Source organism: Nicotiana attenuata, unplaced genomic scaffold (assembly GCF_001879085.1).
Source record: "Nicotiana attenuata strain UT unplaced genomic scaffold, NIATTr2, whole genome shotgun sequence".
NCBI classification, from domain to species: Eukaryota; Viridiplantae; Streptophyta; class Magnoliopsida; order Solanales; family Solanaceae; genus Nicotiana; species Nicotiana attenuata.
The window spans coordinates 218,130-232,540 of NW_017671668.1; the positions used below are offsets into that span (position 1 = coordinate 218,130).

Consider the following 14,411-nt stretch of genomic DNA (forward strand, 5'->3'; position numbering starts at 1 on the left):
TTTGTGGAGGACGGGGGTTATAGTGGTTTTGGTGAGGAGGCTGGTTTCTTTGAAATGGAGCTTGGTTTCTATTGGCATCTGGCTGCAGCCGAGCAAAAGGTTGAGCATTCATGACCGCATACGATTGAGGAGCATAAGCCATGTCATGATGAGGGTAGTAATGTTGAGGGGTTCTTTCAGAGAAGATGGGTCTAGGGGCCCGGTGTCTTCTTGCCCCTGATGCTGCCATAACCGTTTCTTCTTTCTTATTACCTTTGGCCATTCCTCCAGACCCAGATTGGATGGCTTGGGAGGTTGCCCTAATGGCTGACTGACTCAAGATTCTTCCTGTCTTCAGACCATTTTCTACCATGCCCGTGAATGGTATGCACATCGGACACCCCGCTGATAGGAAGGCGATTCTGGGTTTTGCCTGTTTGGAGGTATGGGCTGCAGCAGACCCATTTGAACAAGCTTCNCTGGGTTTTGCCTGTTTGGAGGTATGGGCTGCAGCAGACCCATTTGAACAAGCTTCGGAAACAGACTGGAGTAGGATTCACCGATTGGTGTAAAATTTGGCCTCCTGGGTGGGTCACGAGGACGAAAGTTATTTTGTGGAGGACGGGGGTTATAGTGGTTTTGGTGAGGAGGCTGGTTTCTTTGAAATGGAGCTTGGTTTCTATTGGCATGTGGCTGCAGCCGAGCAAAAGGTTGAGCATTCATGACCGCATACGGTTGAGGAGCATAAGCCATGTCATGATGAGGGTAGTAATGTTGAGGGGTTCTTTCAGAAAAGATGGGTCTAGGGGCCCGGTGTCTTCTTGCCCCTGATGCTGCCATAACCGTTTCTTCTTTGTTATTACCTTTGGCCATTCCTCCAGACCCGCCTTGGATGGCTTGGGAGGTTGCCCTAATGGCTGACTGACTCAAGATTCTTCCTGTCTTCAGACCATTTTCTACCATTTCCCCGATCTTAATCACCTCTGCAAAAGGTTTACCCATGGCCGACATCATGTTCTGGAAGTAATCTGCTTCCTGGGCCTGAAGGAAGACAGTGACCATTTCTACTTCATCCATGGGAGGTTTCACCCTCGATGCCTGTTCGCGCCACTTAATAGCATATTCTCTGAAACTTTCCGAGGGCTTCTTCTTCAAATTTGCCAAGGAGTTCCTGCCTGGCGCAATGTCTATGTTGTACTGAAATTATCGAACAAAATCTCTGGCAAGATCGTCCCAAATGTGCCATCGAGATATGTCCTGATCCATATACCATTCTGAGGCAATGCCTACTAAGCTTTCTCCGAAGTAAGTCATCAACAACTCTTCTTTCCCGCCGGCCCCGCGCAACTGATTACAATACCTTTTCAAGTGAGCAATGGGATTGCCATGCCCATCATACTTCTCAAACTTCGGCGTTTTGAATCCCATGGGCAGGTGCACGTGAGGGAACATGCACAGATCATTATAAGAAACACTCTTCTGCCCACTTAAACCTTGCATATTTTTCAGACTCTGCTCTAAACTCCTCATCCTCTTTGCCATCTCATCTTGCTCAGGCGCTTTAGGAGTTTTGTCTTGTCCAGGTGTAAGCTCAAATGGGGGTGGTTGGGAGTAAGTGTATGTGGGATATTGAGGAGGATCTGCTTGAAAGATGGGATTTTGGAAAGTGAAGGCCGAGGGATCAAAAGCGGGCCTAGGTAGTGAAGTTTGTGGTGTGGTAGAGCATGGTGGAGCGGTAAAGATATTGGGAGCTACTCCTGATGGGAACACCTGGGGGCGAACCTCAGAAGGTGTTCCTAGGAAGTGAGCAGACGGGGTATTCGGGCGACTGATAGGGATGTTAGAAGTACCCCTAGTTCTCGGGAACAATTCAGGAAAGCCAGGGATAGCACTTGGAGGTTCCCTGCCATTAGTCCATGCGTCCCACATCTCCATCATTCGGATACGTAGTATCCGATTTTCTTCAGCTGTGGCAGACTCGGAGGCCGGGATCCCTGAGATGGGGCTGTCTTCGGTGATGAGAACTGGTGGCAAAGTCATTTCAGATGACATTTCTGTACTTCCTTTTGATCTGGTAAAAGTATTGATGCGATGCCAGCTTACCACAACCAACCGCCGTTTCTAAAAGCTAGGCTGGAATTGACAGCAACACACGGTTAGTTTGAGACAAGTAACAGATAGGTAATCGCACATTGGGGTGTGATGCACCTATACAGTTAAACGGATGTCTACATGTTTGCACTGGTTGCATGCGTCATCCCGGCTTTTCTTTCTATTTTTGCTTCTTTTGATTTCTACTATCTGTTTTTCTTGCTTTTCTTTCTCTTTCTATTTTTCTCTCATTTTTCTTTTCCCTCTGTTTTTCATTTTCTGCTTTTCCCTTTTCTTTTGCCATGGTTTTTCTCTCGATTCCTTATTTTCTCTTTTTGCGTTTCTTTTCCTCTCTTATTTTTCTATTATTTCCTTCCCTCGTATTTTTTTTAGGGTTACGGTCGAATCCTATGGAGATTGCCTACGTATCATGACCCCGCATGAATCAGACCAAGCGTAGTTCTTGCAAATAAGGTAAATAAGCTAACTCTTTTTTTGGAATTTTTGAAAGAAATGCTTTAGAAGGAAAAAGGGAAATATTTTGATTTTGATTTTTCTTTTTATTTTTTGAAAGAAAGACTTCTAAAAAAAATCCTTTTCTTTTTATTGGAACTTTGGGAATTTTAGAAGTAGAAAGAAATATTTTTGTTTGAATTTTCATTTATTTTCTCTTTTTCTAACACGAAAGAAAAATATATTATTTTTTTTTGATTTTGAAAGTTGCCTCTTAATTTTCGGAANAGAGTCGCCACTTGGGAAAGGATTGGCTTTTGGTGTCCCAAGTCACCGATTTAATTTGAATCCCAAATCGAGAAAAAATTCGACTTCCCAGTTGGAGTCTGCGAACCAGAAATTCTGAATAAGGAATTCTGTTGACCCGAGGGAAGGTGTTAGACACCCTATTATCCCGTGGTTCTAGCACGGACGCTTAAATTATTATAAATGGCTAAAAATCTGGTTTTCATACATATTCCAACCTATAATGCAATTTTTAAGATTATTTACCGCTTTTAGTTATTTTTACGAAAGTGAACGCCGTTTAAGAGCGTGTTTTTGGATCACGTCACATGAAATGCACCCGGATCCTCGACACCTCTTATTCAACGTTTTGGGATTTGGATTTGGGTCACATGAAATGCACACCGGAGTTTAGGAAAGTAATATTATTAAAATTCGCGCCTGAAGTGACTAGCGTATTATTATCTTTGCGGGAAGCCATGAAAATTCGCTAAATGGCATGTCCCGAATTTCTAAAATATTTCTAATAAAGCATCTAATGAGGGCCCCGCAATGTGTGTGTTTTGTTTGGCGAGGCTCATCTCACTTTATTATTTAAAAGCCGACCCAAAGCAAACTATGATTTTCTATTTAATTTTTATCTCTAAAGGGCCTAATAGATTGATATTACGAATTAATTATTATTAAAAGCAATAGAAGGTTCGGGCCTTAAATTAGGTTCAAATTTGAACAAGGGCAATTCCTAATGTTGGAAATCCCTTAGTTCAAACCTGCCACCTAAATTGAAAACCCACAACTTATATTACAATTTGAATCAAAGGCCTCTAAGGCCCCTAGCCTACTGGGTTTCGAAATTGACCCAAGGCAAAATAGGACAAAGGACTCCAGGACCGTATAGTGTTGGGCTTGAAGATCAGCCCAAGTGGAGGATATTCCTAGAGGTCTGAAGGGCTGTTAAAATGCTTTACGCAAAGGCCATACACTGTGGGCTTGTTGTTATACAACTGGTCCGCATTTAATCTCAAATCAGTCCACCAATCTATACATGTAAACTAGTTCATCCTATTGGGCTTTTTATCATATGACCAAGCCCAGGTCTCACAAGACACAATTTGTCCAGTTTACTTCATGAATAGGTAGAAATGCAATATCGATTTTAATTTGGCCTATCAAACACTTGGTTAACGAGTGGATATTTATTCTAGTTGGAAATCAATTAAATTTCGAATTAGGCAATCATGCACAATTCAAGTGATATGCATATTGACAACTAATAACCTGGAGAGCTAACAACCTGCATTTTAAAACATCTAAATTATGGATGGATAATTCAGAAGTAACTACTAATATCCTTTCTAATTTTTAACAAACTCCAGGGGAGACCTTCAATGTTTAGTAATGGACATACATGCTGTCTCCAGATTTTAATCAGAGCCAATACATTCTAACTCTTGTGATAAACTAAACTAATATCATCAAATCACATCATGCTTCGAGTTTGACTAACGCGAATTGAACCTAACACTATTCAACAAGGCGTTTATATGGTTCTACAGCATCCAATAATTCGATTAAAACACAGTCCACACAGTCCTATCAATGTACATGGTATACTGTCCAAATGAATACAAAAGTGAATTGTATTTGAACAAATGTAAAGTACAGCTTGCACTTCAATTCTTCTTCCAATAGGATTATATATTGGACTCACATTCATAAGTCATTTGAGGCTGAAACAAGTACCTGGAATTTGAGGTGAAATAAAAAGTAAAAATCAGCTCGAACAACAGCAGCACAGCAGACACAATTCAGCAGGGGATCAACAACTTTAAACAGAGAAGCCAGGAGCAAAATAGAGTGCAGCAAATTTTCACATTCGAACTTCAAACTTCAATCGACCAAAACAAATCAAAGCTGAACTGAAAGTGCAAGAACAGAATGCAGGAACGGAACTTTGAAAGTGAAATTCAGTTGCTAAACTGGATATGACAGTAGACCTATGGATTGTGAAGCTATTTTTGGTTGAATTTTCTAGGATTTCTCTCTAAGATCTAATGTTTCTACAACTCTACTATCTATTCCTACCAGAATTATTTTGGATTTTCAGTAATTTTTTTTTTTTGTAGTTTGAATTTGAAATTTTCAGGTTTTCTCTAAGCTTCTAGGATTTGAAATTTTGAATCTTTTCCAGATTTTGGATCTCTAAAATTTCTAGACTTTCTGGGGAGTTTCCAGATTTTTCAGACCTATTTTTCAAGGCAGAGGTGACTGCCTTATATAGGCAAACTAATGAGCAGCCCTCAGATTTTTGTTTTCATTCCAGTCCCTCTTTATTTACTCATTTAACCCCTTTGTTTCCTGACTTGTGTCACAAGTTAATACACTACAATTATTGAAATTACACTAAAGTCCTACTTTGGAAGGTCCTAGAAGATTCTAGTTTCAACTACCATGTGCTATCTAATCCTAAATGTCTAAACTACCCTTGAATTCAAACTAAAATTACTAACACTAGTTGAACTATCAGCTATAACCAAACCAGCTACTCAACTATGATTAATATATCAAGGCTAGAACCAATTATTTCAATCAAAAAGACCCTAAAATCAAACTAACAGAATTAAATCATCACATGAAAACTAGAACAGTATCAATTAGCATGAAGAAAATTATTCAAACTAGCAAAAGCTTAAACTAAACCCCATGACATTTAATGATAAAGAATTCAAACACAGCAAAATTGACAAATTACTATCGACTAGCAGAGGAGGAATCAAAGAAGAATTTAAACTAAACTAAATTACCAGGCCTAAAGTACTAATTATTGCCAGAAAAAGAAAAAAGGAAAGTAGAAAACCAGAAAGAACCAAAACAAAAATAAAGCAACCTGAATGAATGAATCAGAACGAAAGAGAACTAATTAAAGAAATAGGAGATACTCACATATGCAGGGTCGAATGGGAGACTGAAAACTCAATTCGAGCCTCGGAACAATGTTAAGCATTTGTCCTTCTCAAAGAACAAACGAAACATTGTTTCGTGACTCGAATCCAATACTGGACTCAAGAAATCAGGCAAAAATTAAGCAAAACGAATTTCTAGGGTTCTGCCGGCTCCGAGATTCGAGATTCGAGCCGTTCTGATGATGTTTGAAGGGAACCAATGAGGGATTCACGAAGAGGGAGACCAGGAGATTATAGGGTGTATTTTTGGGGTCGTTTGGGTGGTGGCGCCGCCGTGGGCAGTGGTGGCGGCGCCTAGGGTTTGGAGGATTTGGGATGTTTAGTTGGGATTTGAAAGAAAATAATGGAGGATATGGGATGGGGAAATGAAAGAGATGTCATGGTGAAATTTTGGGCGTGATTGGAGCATCGCCGCCGGCGGAGGCGATTTTCGGCCGGCGGCGGACAGCGGAGGATGGCGGAGATACGGTAGTAGATGGCGGTGGGAGATAGGGGTACGAGGAGGATGGGTTATGTGGTTTATTTTTGTGAATTGTTATTACATTTATATTTTAAATGTTGGGACACACCTTGACCGTTGGATTGGGAGAACGGATGGCCTGGATTGATGGACGCCCAAAACAGCGTCGTTTTGATTAAAAGGGACTAGACCGGATCACTGTGAGATTGGGCTTGTGATTTGGTCCGGTTTTAGGTGATTCTTGGGCTTAAAATTAGATTTTGGCCCAAAATTTGGTCTTTTATCAAGACCATTCTTTTTATTCTTTTTACTCCATTCTTTTTGTTTCCTTTTTGTATTTTTGTATTTTTACTTATTATTATTTTTTGATTTTCTGATTCTATTAAATGTAAAATCAAGAACACCCAACTTTATACTTAATTGATTTCCAAAATTAGCTAATTCCTAATTTAAAAGAAGACTAAACCAAAAACAAAACATGTAAAATGTAGAATTAAAAATGGTAAAAAGACTATTTTTGTTATATTTTATTTTTTTTCTCTTATTTTAGTATTGTTAATTGATTAACAATATAAAATCAAATTCTAAATGCAAACATATTATTTTTGTACTTTTTTTTATGAATTCTAACAACTAAAAATGCACACAAGAATGCAAACCAGACGTAAAATCATGCAATTAATTCCTAAAAATTCAAATAATAAAAGAAAAAGTTCTAATTCTAATGAATTTATAGGAGTAAATTAAGTGTGGCAAAAATCACGTGCTCACACGTGCTACGCGGACAACTCACGCGCTATGGTATTAATATCCTCACAACCACGCCCTCGGCCTCACTCAGTCATGTACCTCACTAGCCTCACCATCATCAATAAATAAGGGAACACAACCCACATCAAGTATCACAGCATATTAGCAAATAATAGAGACTGAGGTAAACATGTACAATAATTTCTATGACTGAGTACAAATAAATTGAGCATGAATAAAACCTAAACAGGATCTCTAACATGAAGGCAAACAAGTTCAACAACAAGTAAACACATAACCATAGATAATAGCTTTTAGGCCTGGCCTTACGGGACGGACCAAGTCTCAATCCCTCGCGGTGCACACCCACACGCCCGTCACCTAGCGTGGGTATCACCACCAAACAATCACATGATATCAATTTCTCCGGGTTTATACCCTCAAAGCCAGAGTTAAAACTGTTACTTACCTCAACAGCGTAAAATCCTACTCCGGAATGTCCTCGTCCCTAGACTCGGTCTCCAAAAGCTTCAAATCTAACCATAATCAGAATACTACTATCAACATAGTCTAAAGAATCGAATTACACAATAAAAACTACATAAACATGCCAAAAATCCGAAATCGTCCAAAACTCGGCCCCCGGGACCACGTCTCGGAATCACTCAAAAATGGCAGAATAATAATCCTCGTCCTCTCCCGAGTCTAACCATATAAAATTTGTCAAAATCGGACTCCGTTTGGTCCCTCCAATCCTCACTTAAAACTCTCTAAAACTCAAACCCTAACTCCCTCAATTTCACTTTGAAATCATCAATCAAATCCCAAAAACGAAGATGGATTCATAAATTATAATAAAAATCGAGTAGATAACACTTACCCCAATCCATATGGTGAATATCGCCTCCAAAATCGCCAAAATCCGAGCTTCCCAACTCAAAATATGACCGAATGAACAAAACCCTAGTTTTGTATATTTTTCTACCAGCTATTCTGCCTCGTTTCTCAAGCCAAACGAACCCGAAACTCGTATTTTATTCCTCCAATGGATTCCTTGTGAAATTCTAGTCAAGTTAGGCTTTTGAATCACTCAATTTGACCTTATAACGAAGGAGATATGTAGGTTTTAATATTTACAAATAGTGCAGATTTTTAAATACGCCGTCGGTGGCAATTTCGTAATTAATCTGAAAAATCTGGCAACCTAATTCCTAGTAAAATAACCATAAAATCCTCATACGATGTCCAAATTCGATGATTCTTTTTGCTACAGGTCCGTAATTACGATACGAATCTAATGCTTCAATAAAAAAATGAAATCGGAGCTCATTTGTTCAATATGATATCATTTATGCTTGAAGAAACGGCGTCGAAACATAAGAAAAACGAGCACAACACAACCCAAACTTATTCAAAACTCATCCGAGGCCCTCGGGACCTCAACCAACAATTCCAACAAGTCATATATCACTACCCGAACTTAGTCAAACCTCCGAAACACCCAAAACAACACCGAAATACTAAATCAACCTCGAATTCAAGCCTAAGAACTTCTAAACTTCCAACTTTTGCCAATTCAAGCCTAATTCTACCTCGGACCTCCAAATTATATTCCGGACATACTCCTAAGTCTAAAATCATCCAACGAAGCTAATCGAATCATAAAAATCCAAATCCGAATTCTTTTACTCATAAGTCAACTTCCGGTTGACTTTTCTAACTTAGCTTTCTAATTAAGAGACTAAGTGTTCATTTCACTCCAAAACTACTCCGAACCCAATCCTACCAACTCGATACAACTCAACACAGCTGAACAACATATAGATAAGCATAGATGGGAAAAATGTGGCTATAACTCTCAGAACGAACGATCGGGTCGTTACAAAAACACCTTGAGATTATTGATCATACGCCGTAGCATGTATAGCTTGAGATATATAGTTACAACTAATTGATTGTTCATTTTGGAAAATAAAAATACAAAACCATAGACTAATAGCTATATTACGGTGGCATTTGATTGAAATTAAATATGAAAAGCAAGAGTTATACCCATAAATACAACTTTATTTAATTAGTCATATAAATACATCTTTATTCAATTAGTCATAATATTTTTCCTAACAAATAACTTTACATGTGAGAAAAGAGAAAGACAACACCAATGATTATTAAAACTTATATAGCATGATTTTATTCACTTTAACTTTTATTTTAACTATTCGAAAAAGTTCAAGGCATTTTCTCATTGTAGTACTCATTGTTGTTGTTGTTAGTACTGCCACCATTGTAGTACTCCTTGTTATTGTTGTTGTTGTTAGTACTGCCACCATTGTAGTACTCCTTGTAGTTGTTATTGTAGTAGTTAAAACTATAACCATTGTGGTACTTCTCGTTGTTGTTGTTAGTACTGCCACCATTATAGTACTCCTTGTTGTTGTTATTAGTACTGCCACCATTGTAGTACTCCTCGTTGTTGTTTTTGTTGTTGTAACCGTTGTAGTACTCCTTGTTGTTGTTGTTAGTACTGCCACCATTGTAGTACTCCTCGTTGTTGTTTTTGTTGTTGTAACCATTGTAGTACTCCTCGTTGTTGTTGTTGTTGTTGCTGTTAGTACTGCCACCATTGTAGTACTCCTCGTTGTTGTTATTGTAGTGGTTAGTACTGCCACCATTGTAGTACTCCTTGTTGTTGTTATTAGTACTGCCACCATTGTAGTACTCCTCGTTGTTGTTTCTGTTGTTGTAACCATTGTAGTACTCCTCGTTGTTGTTGTTGTTGTTGTTGCTGTTAGTACTGCCACCATTGTAGTACTCCTCGTTGTTGTTGTTATTGTATTGGTTAGTACTGCCACTATTGTAGTACTGCTCATTGTTGTTGTTATAGTTGTTATAGTTATTATTGTTGTTAGTACTGCCACCATTGTAGTACACGTTGTTGTTGTTATTGTTGTTAGCACTGCCACCATTATAGTACTGTTTTTTGTCGTTGTTAGTATTGCCACCATTGTAATACTCCATGTTGGTGTTATTTATATTGTTAGTACTACCACTATAATAGTACTCCCCGTTATTGTTGTTCATGTTGTTAGTATTACCACCATTGTAGTACTCCCTGTTGTTATTGTTGTTAGTACTACCACCATTATAGTACTTCTCATTGTTGTTGTTAGTAGTAGTAGTACCACCATTATAATACTCTTCGTTGTTGTTAGTATTGCCACCATTATAGTACTCCCCATTGTTATTGTTTTTGTTGTTACTATTGCCCGTATTTTTGTACTCCTCATTGTTATTGTTGTAGTTCTCGTCGTCCTTTAGGACAGTGACATAAGCCACAGGGTTGTAATTCTGGGAAAGGTATTTGCTATTGGGAATATTATTAGTTGGGGTGGTGGTGGGATTGATTTCTTTGTAGGATTTTTCTATATTATTAGTAGTGGTTGTGAATGAAGGAAGTTGACCAGATTCATGACCATATATGCCATACCCATTATTTTCATTTTCAGACAAGAAGTTTGGTTCTTGTTCTTTGTTGGAAACTACTTGTGTCTTTTTTTCAGCATTGTAGTTGCTGGAGATTTTGTTAAAAAATTGACTTTCTCTAGCATGGATTTGCAATAAAGAAATGAGGGTAAGAAGGAGGAAGATGAAGGAGAAATGATTGGTAAAGGCAGCCATGAGAAAGAAAAAAGAAATAAATTTATATAATGTCTTAGTGCTATGAACTTGCTATGATTGTTTCTTTATATAGAGACCACTTCTCATTTTTAAGTGTGCAATCCTTAAGTGTTTGAATCTTACTTTTGAAATTATTTTGAGACCTACTTTACTTTTTTCTTCTTTTGTCCAAGGAGAGGTGAGGGGAAAGGTTGGAGTGATTATTGTTTCCTTCCAAAATTTCCTGCTGATTAGGTGCAAATAGGGACATGTAAAATGGAGGAAAATCCGAAAATAGTAGTCCTTGTATATTGATAAGGAAAGTACTGTTTTTTGCGTTTTACTTTGTATATTGATAATATAAAAGTTATTTTTAAAATTTTTTAAAAGGTAATTACATGTGATTATATGTAATAAGTGAATTTAGCAACTGAAAGAATAAAGTAAATAATCTTTTATAACATATTAAATTACACATGTAAAGGTTACATTACATCGTTAGGAGATATAAGTGCTTACTACTTAGTTCATTTCTTATATATCGATAGTACTCTTTCTTTAGTTTTTACTATAATTTTCTACTTTAAAAATAGGAAGAGAGAAATAAAATTAAAAGAAAAAAAATGAGAAGATGAAAAACAGATAAGGTGATAAAGCGTGGATTTTGGAAGACTGGTAGGAGGGTTTAAAGAAACTTCCATATTAGGAACATTGAAAATTATGACATTTGGTGAGCACTCAAAAATCAAATGTTACGTGCACATCTCTTAATATTGTCTACTAGAAAGTGCATCCCTAAAACCTAACCTTTTTTTCACTTCTCCTGTGTTTGATTGATCCTCTTCATCCTTCTTCTCTGTCTCAATTTGCATGCTTATTTAAGTATGTCCAACAATTGACTTATATTATTTTCCACTTCAAAGTGTGTATGTCTATAAGAAATAATGTGTATTTAAAAAAAATATTAAAAAAATAGTTAGTGAATTACTTTGTTTTTACACCAATTCAGAAAATTTATCATGATTAAGTGGAAAAACTTGTAACGATCCGGCCGATCGTTTCATGAGTTGTAGCCCTGTTCCCCCATTTTCTGCTTCTTTTGTGTCATCGCTGTGTTGTGACTTACCGGGTTAGTTGCTTTGGGTCCGGAGTGATTTTGAAGTGAATTAAGACACTCAATCTCTTAGTTGAAAGCTTAAGTTGGAAAAGTTGACTGGATATTGACTTATATGTAAACGACCTCGGATTTGAATTTTAATGATTCGGTTAGCTCCGTTAGGGGATTTTGGACATAGGAGCGCGTCCGGAATGAGATTTGGAGGTCCGTAGTAGAATTAAGCTTGAATTAGCGAAAGCTGAAATTCTGGCGATTTTGGCCGGCAGTGGAAATTTTGATATCGGGGTCGAATTGGATTTCCGGAAGTTGGAGTAGGTTCATGGTGTCATTCCTGACTTGTGTGCAAAATTTTAGGTCATTCGGACGTGGTTTGGTAGGTTTCGGCATCGTTTGTGGAATTTGGAAGTTTAGAAGTTCCTTAGGCTTGAATCCGGTGTAATTTGTGTTTTTGATGTTATTCGAGGTGATTTGGTGATCTGGCTAAGTTCGTATGATGTTGTTGGATATGTTGGTATGTTTGGTTGAGGTCCCGAGGGCGTCGGGTTGATTTCGGGTGATTAACGAAACAAGATTGTAGTTTGAAGGATTCTGAAGTTGGCCTGGTTCTGGTGTTTTCGCACCTGCGGTGGGGAGCCTGCAAGTGCGGTCCCGCAGAAGCGAAGAGGTGGTCGCAGATGCGGGCAAGGCTGTGGTGGAATGGAAGCACAGGTGCGAGGTTAGCAGCGCATCCGCAGTCCCGGAGATGCGAAAGAAGAGCGCAGATGCGGAAAAGGGCCTGAGAAGGGAGGATCGCAGAAGCGGGCAAGGCCCGCAGGTACGTACACGCGGGTGGGAATATTTTACCGTAGATGCGCAACCTGGGAGATTAAGTAGAATCCGTACCTGCAATGGAATTCCTGCAGGTGCGGCGTCGTAGAAGCGACAAAGAGACCGCAAGTGCGGTTTTACTGGACAGAAGGTATAAATAGAACACTTCGGGATTTTTCACCATTTTCATCATTTTTTAGCTCGGATTTGGGGATTTTGAGAGGGATTTTGAAGCAAACACTAAGGTAAGTCTCTTATGCCTATTTATCTTCAATAATGGTATTTTCCCACTGATTTTACACTAGTTGGTGAGTTTTCCAGGTGAAATTTGGGAGATTAGGGCTTGAGAATTGGAGAGTGAGTTTTGGGGATTTGGAGGGTCAAATCATGTCGGATTTGGATGAATTTAGTATGGTTAGACTCGTGAGTGAATGGGCTTTAGGATTTTGTGATTTTTGTTGGATTTCGAGACGTGGGCCCGGGGGCCGGTTTTGAGTCAATTTTGGATTTTGGCTCTACTTTAGTAGTTTTCTTGTGGAATTGATTCCTTTAACCTTTATTGATTGTGTTGTATTATTTGTGGCTAGATTCAGGACGTTTGGAGGCCGATTTAAGAGGCAAAGGCATTGCGGAGTAGGAATTGGCTCGGATTGAGGTAAGTAACAGTTATAAATCTGGTCCGGAGGGTATGAAACCCCGAATTTTGTGTCGTATGACTATTTTGGAGGTGATGCACGTGCTAGGTGACGGGTGTGCACCGAAGGGTTTGTGACTTGGTCCGTCCAGTGAGATTGTAGAATCGATTAGCCTACCGTTTACTACGTGTTCCCTCTGTTTTTATGGAAATTGACTGCACTTTATGTTAGAAATCTTGTTTAGGCCTTATGATATCACTGTTGAGACCCGTGAGGTCGTGTACTTACTGAATTAACTACTATTTATTGTTTTGTTCTCAGTAATGATATTACTTGCGTATCTTACCTCCGTCCCTTCCTATTTATCACTGATACATGTTATTACCTCTGTTTGGGCTGAATTATATGCTTTTCTAAGAGCTCGAGGGACTGAAGAGGTTGGTGATATAGATAGGACCTGAGTGCCGAGCTGTGAGCTATGTGAGAGTATATGGATCGGGTTGCACGCTGCAACGAGCCTCAGGGCTATATATGTATATGCTGGATCGGGTTGCATGCCGCAACGAGCCTTCGGGCTAATGATCTATATTAGATTGGGTTGCATGCCGCAACGAGCCTTGTGGCTGTTCATATACTGGATCGGGCTGCACACCACAGCGATATAGCGTTTGGGCTGAAGGAGCCCCTCCGGAGTCTGCACACCCCCAGTGAGCGCATGTACCTATTGAGTATGATTATTAAGGGCTGAGAGCTGAGTGACTGTTGTCTTAAGAGACTGTACTTGCTTTCAATTATTTGTTGCACTCAATTGTTATCTGTCCTTGTTGCACAAATTTCTGGAAGACTTGATATCCGGTTTACTTGAGCACGAACTGATTTGACTTAAACTACTAAATTTGAAAGCATGACCGTTCTTTATTTGAACGTTATTAAAATAAACTGTATTTGCATAGCTCGTCACTGCTTCTCAGTTCCTTATTTATTTCTATTACTTACTGAGTTGGAAGTACTCATGTTACTCCCCAGACCTTGTGTGCAGATTCAGGTGAGACCGGTCGAGGAGGTCGTTGACTTCGTGCGCAGTTGGCTATCGGAGACATACGAGGTAGCTGCCGGCATCCGCAGCCCTTGTCTCTCTCTCCATTGTTATCTTTTCTTTCTGTTTTGGCATTCGTGGACTATTGTAAACTCTGATTCTAGACTGGTTTTAG

The 14,411-nt window shown here is 38.9% G+C and overlaps 1 protein-coding gene across 1 annotated transcript; it reads right to left on the reverse strand.

Annotated features, from left to right (window-relative positions):
- Positions 1–9,102: 9,102 nt before the first annotated feature.
- On the reverse strand, positions 9,103–10,758 carry LOC109209589 (probable serine/threonine-protein kinase clkA). Its single transcript, XM_019372897.1, has one exon. The coding sequence runs from the start codon at positions 10,660–10,662 to the stop codon at positions 9,214–9,216; it is 1,449 nt and encodes a 482-aa protein (XP_019228442.1). The 5' UTR covers positions 10,663–10,758; the 3' UTR covers positions 9,103–9,213.
- Between the last annotated feature and the right edge of the window lie 3,653 nt (positions 10,759–14,411).

Coding starts and splice junctions, on each gene's coding strand:
- LOC109209589 (XM_019372897.1), bottom strand. CDS start 10,662: ATGGCTGCCTTTACCAATCATTTCTCCTTCATCTTCCTCCTTCTTACC.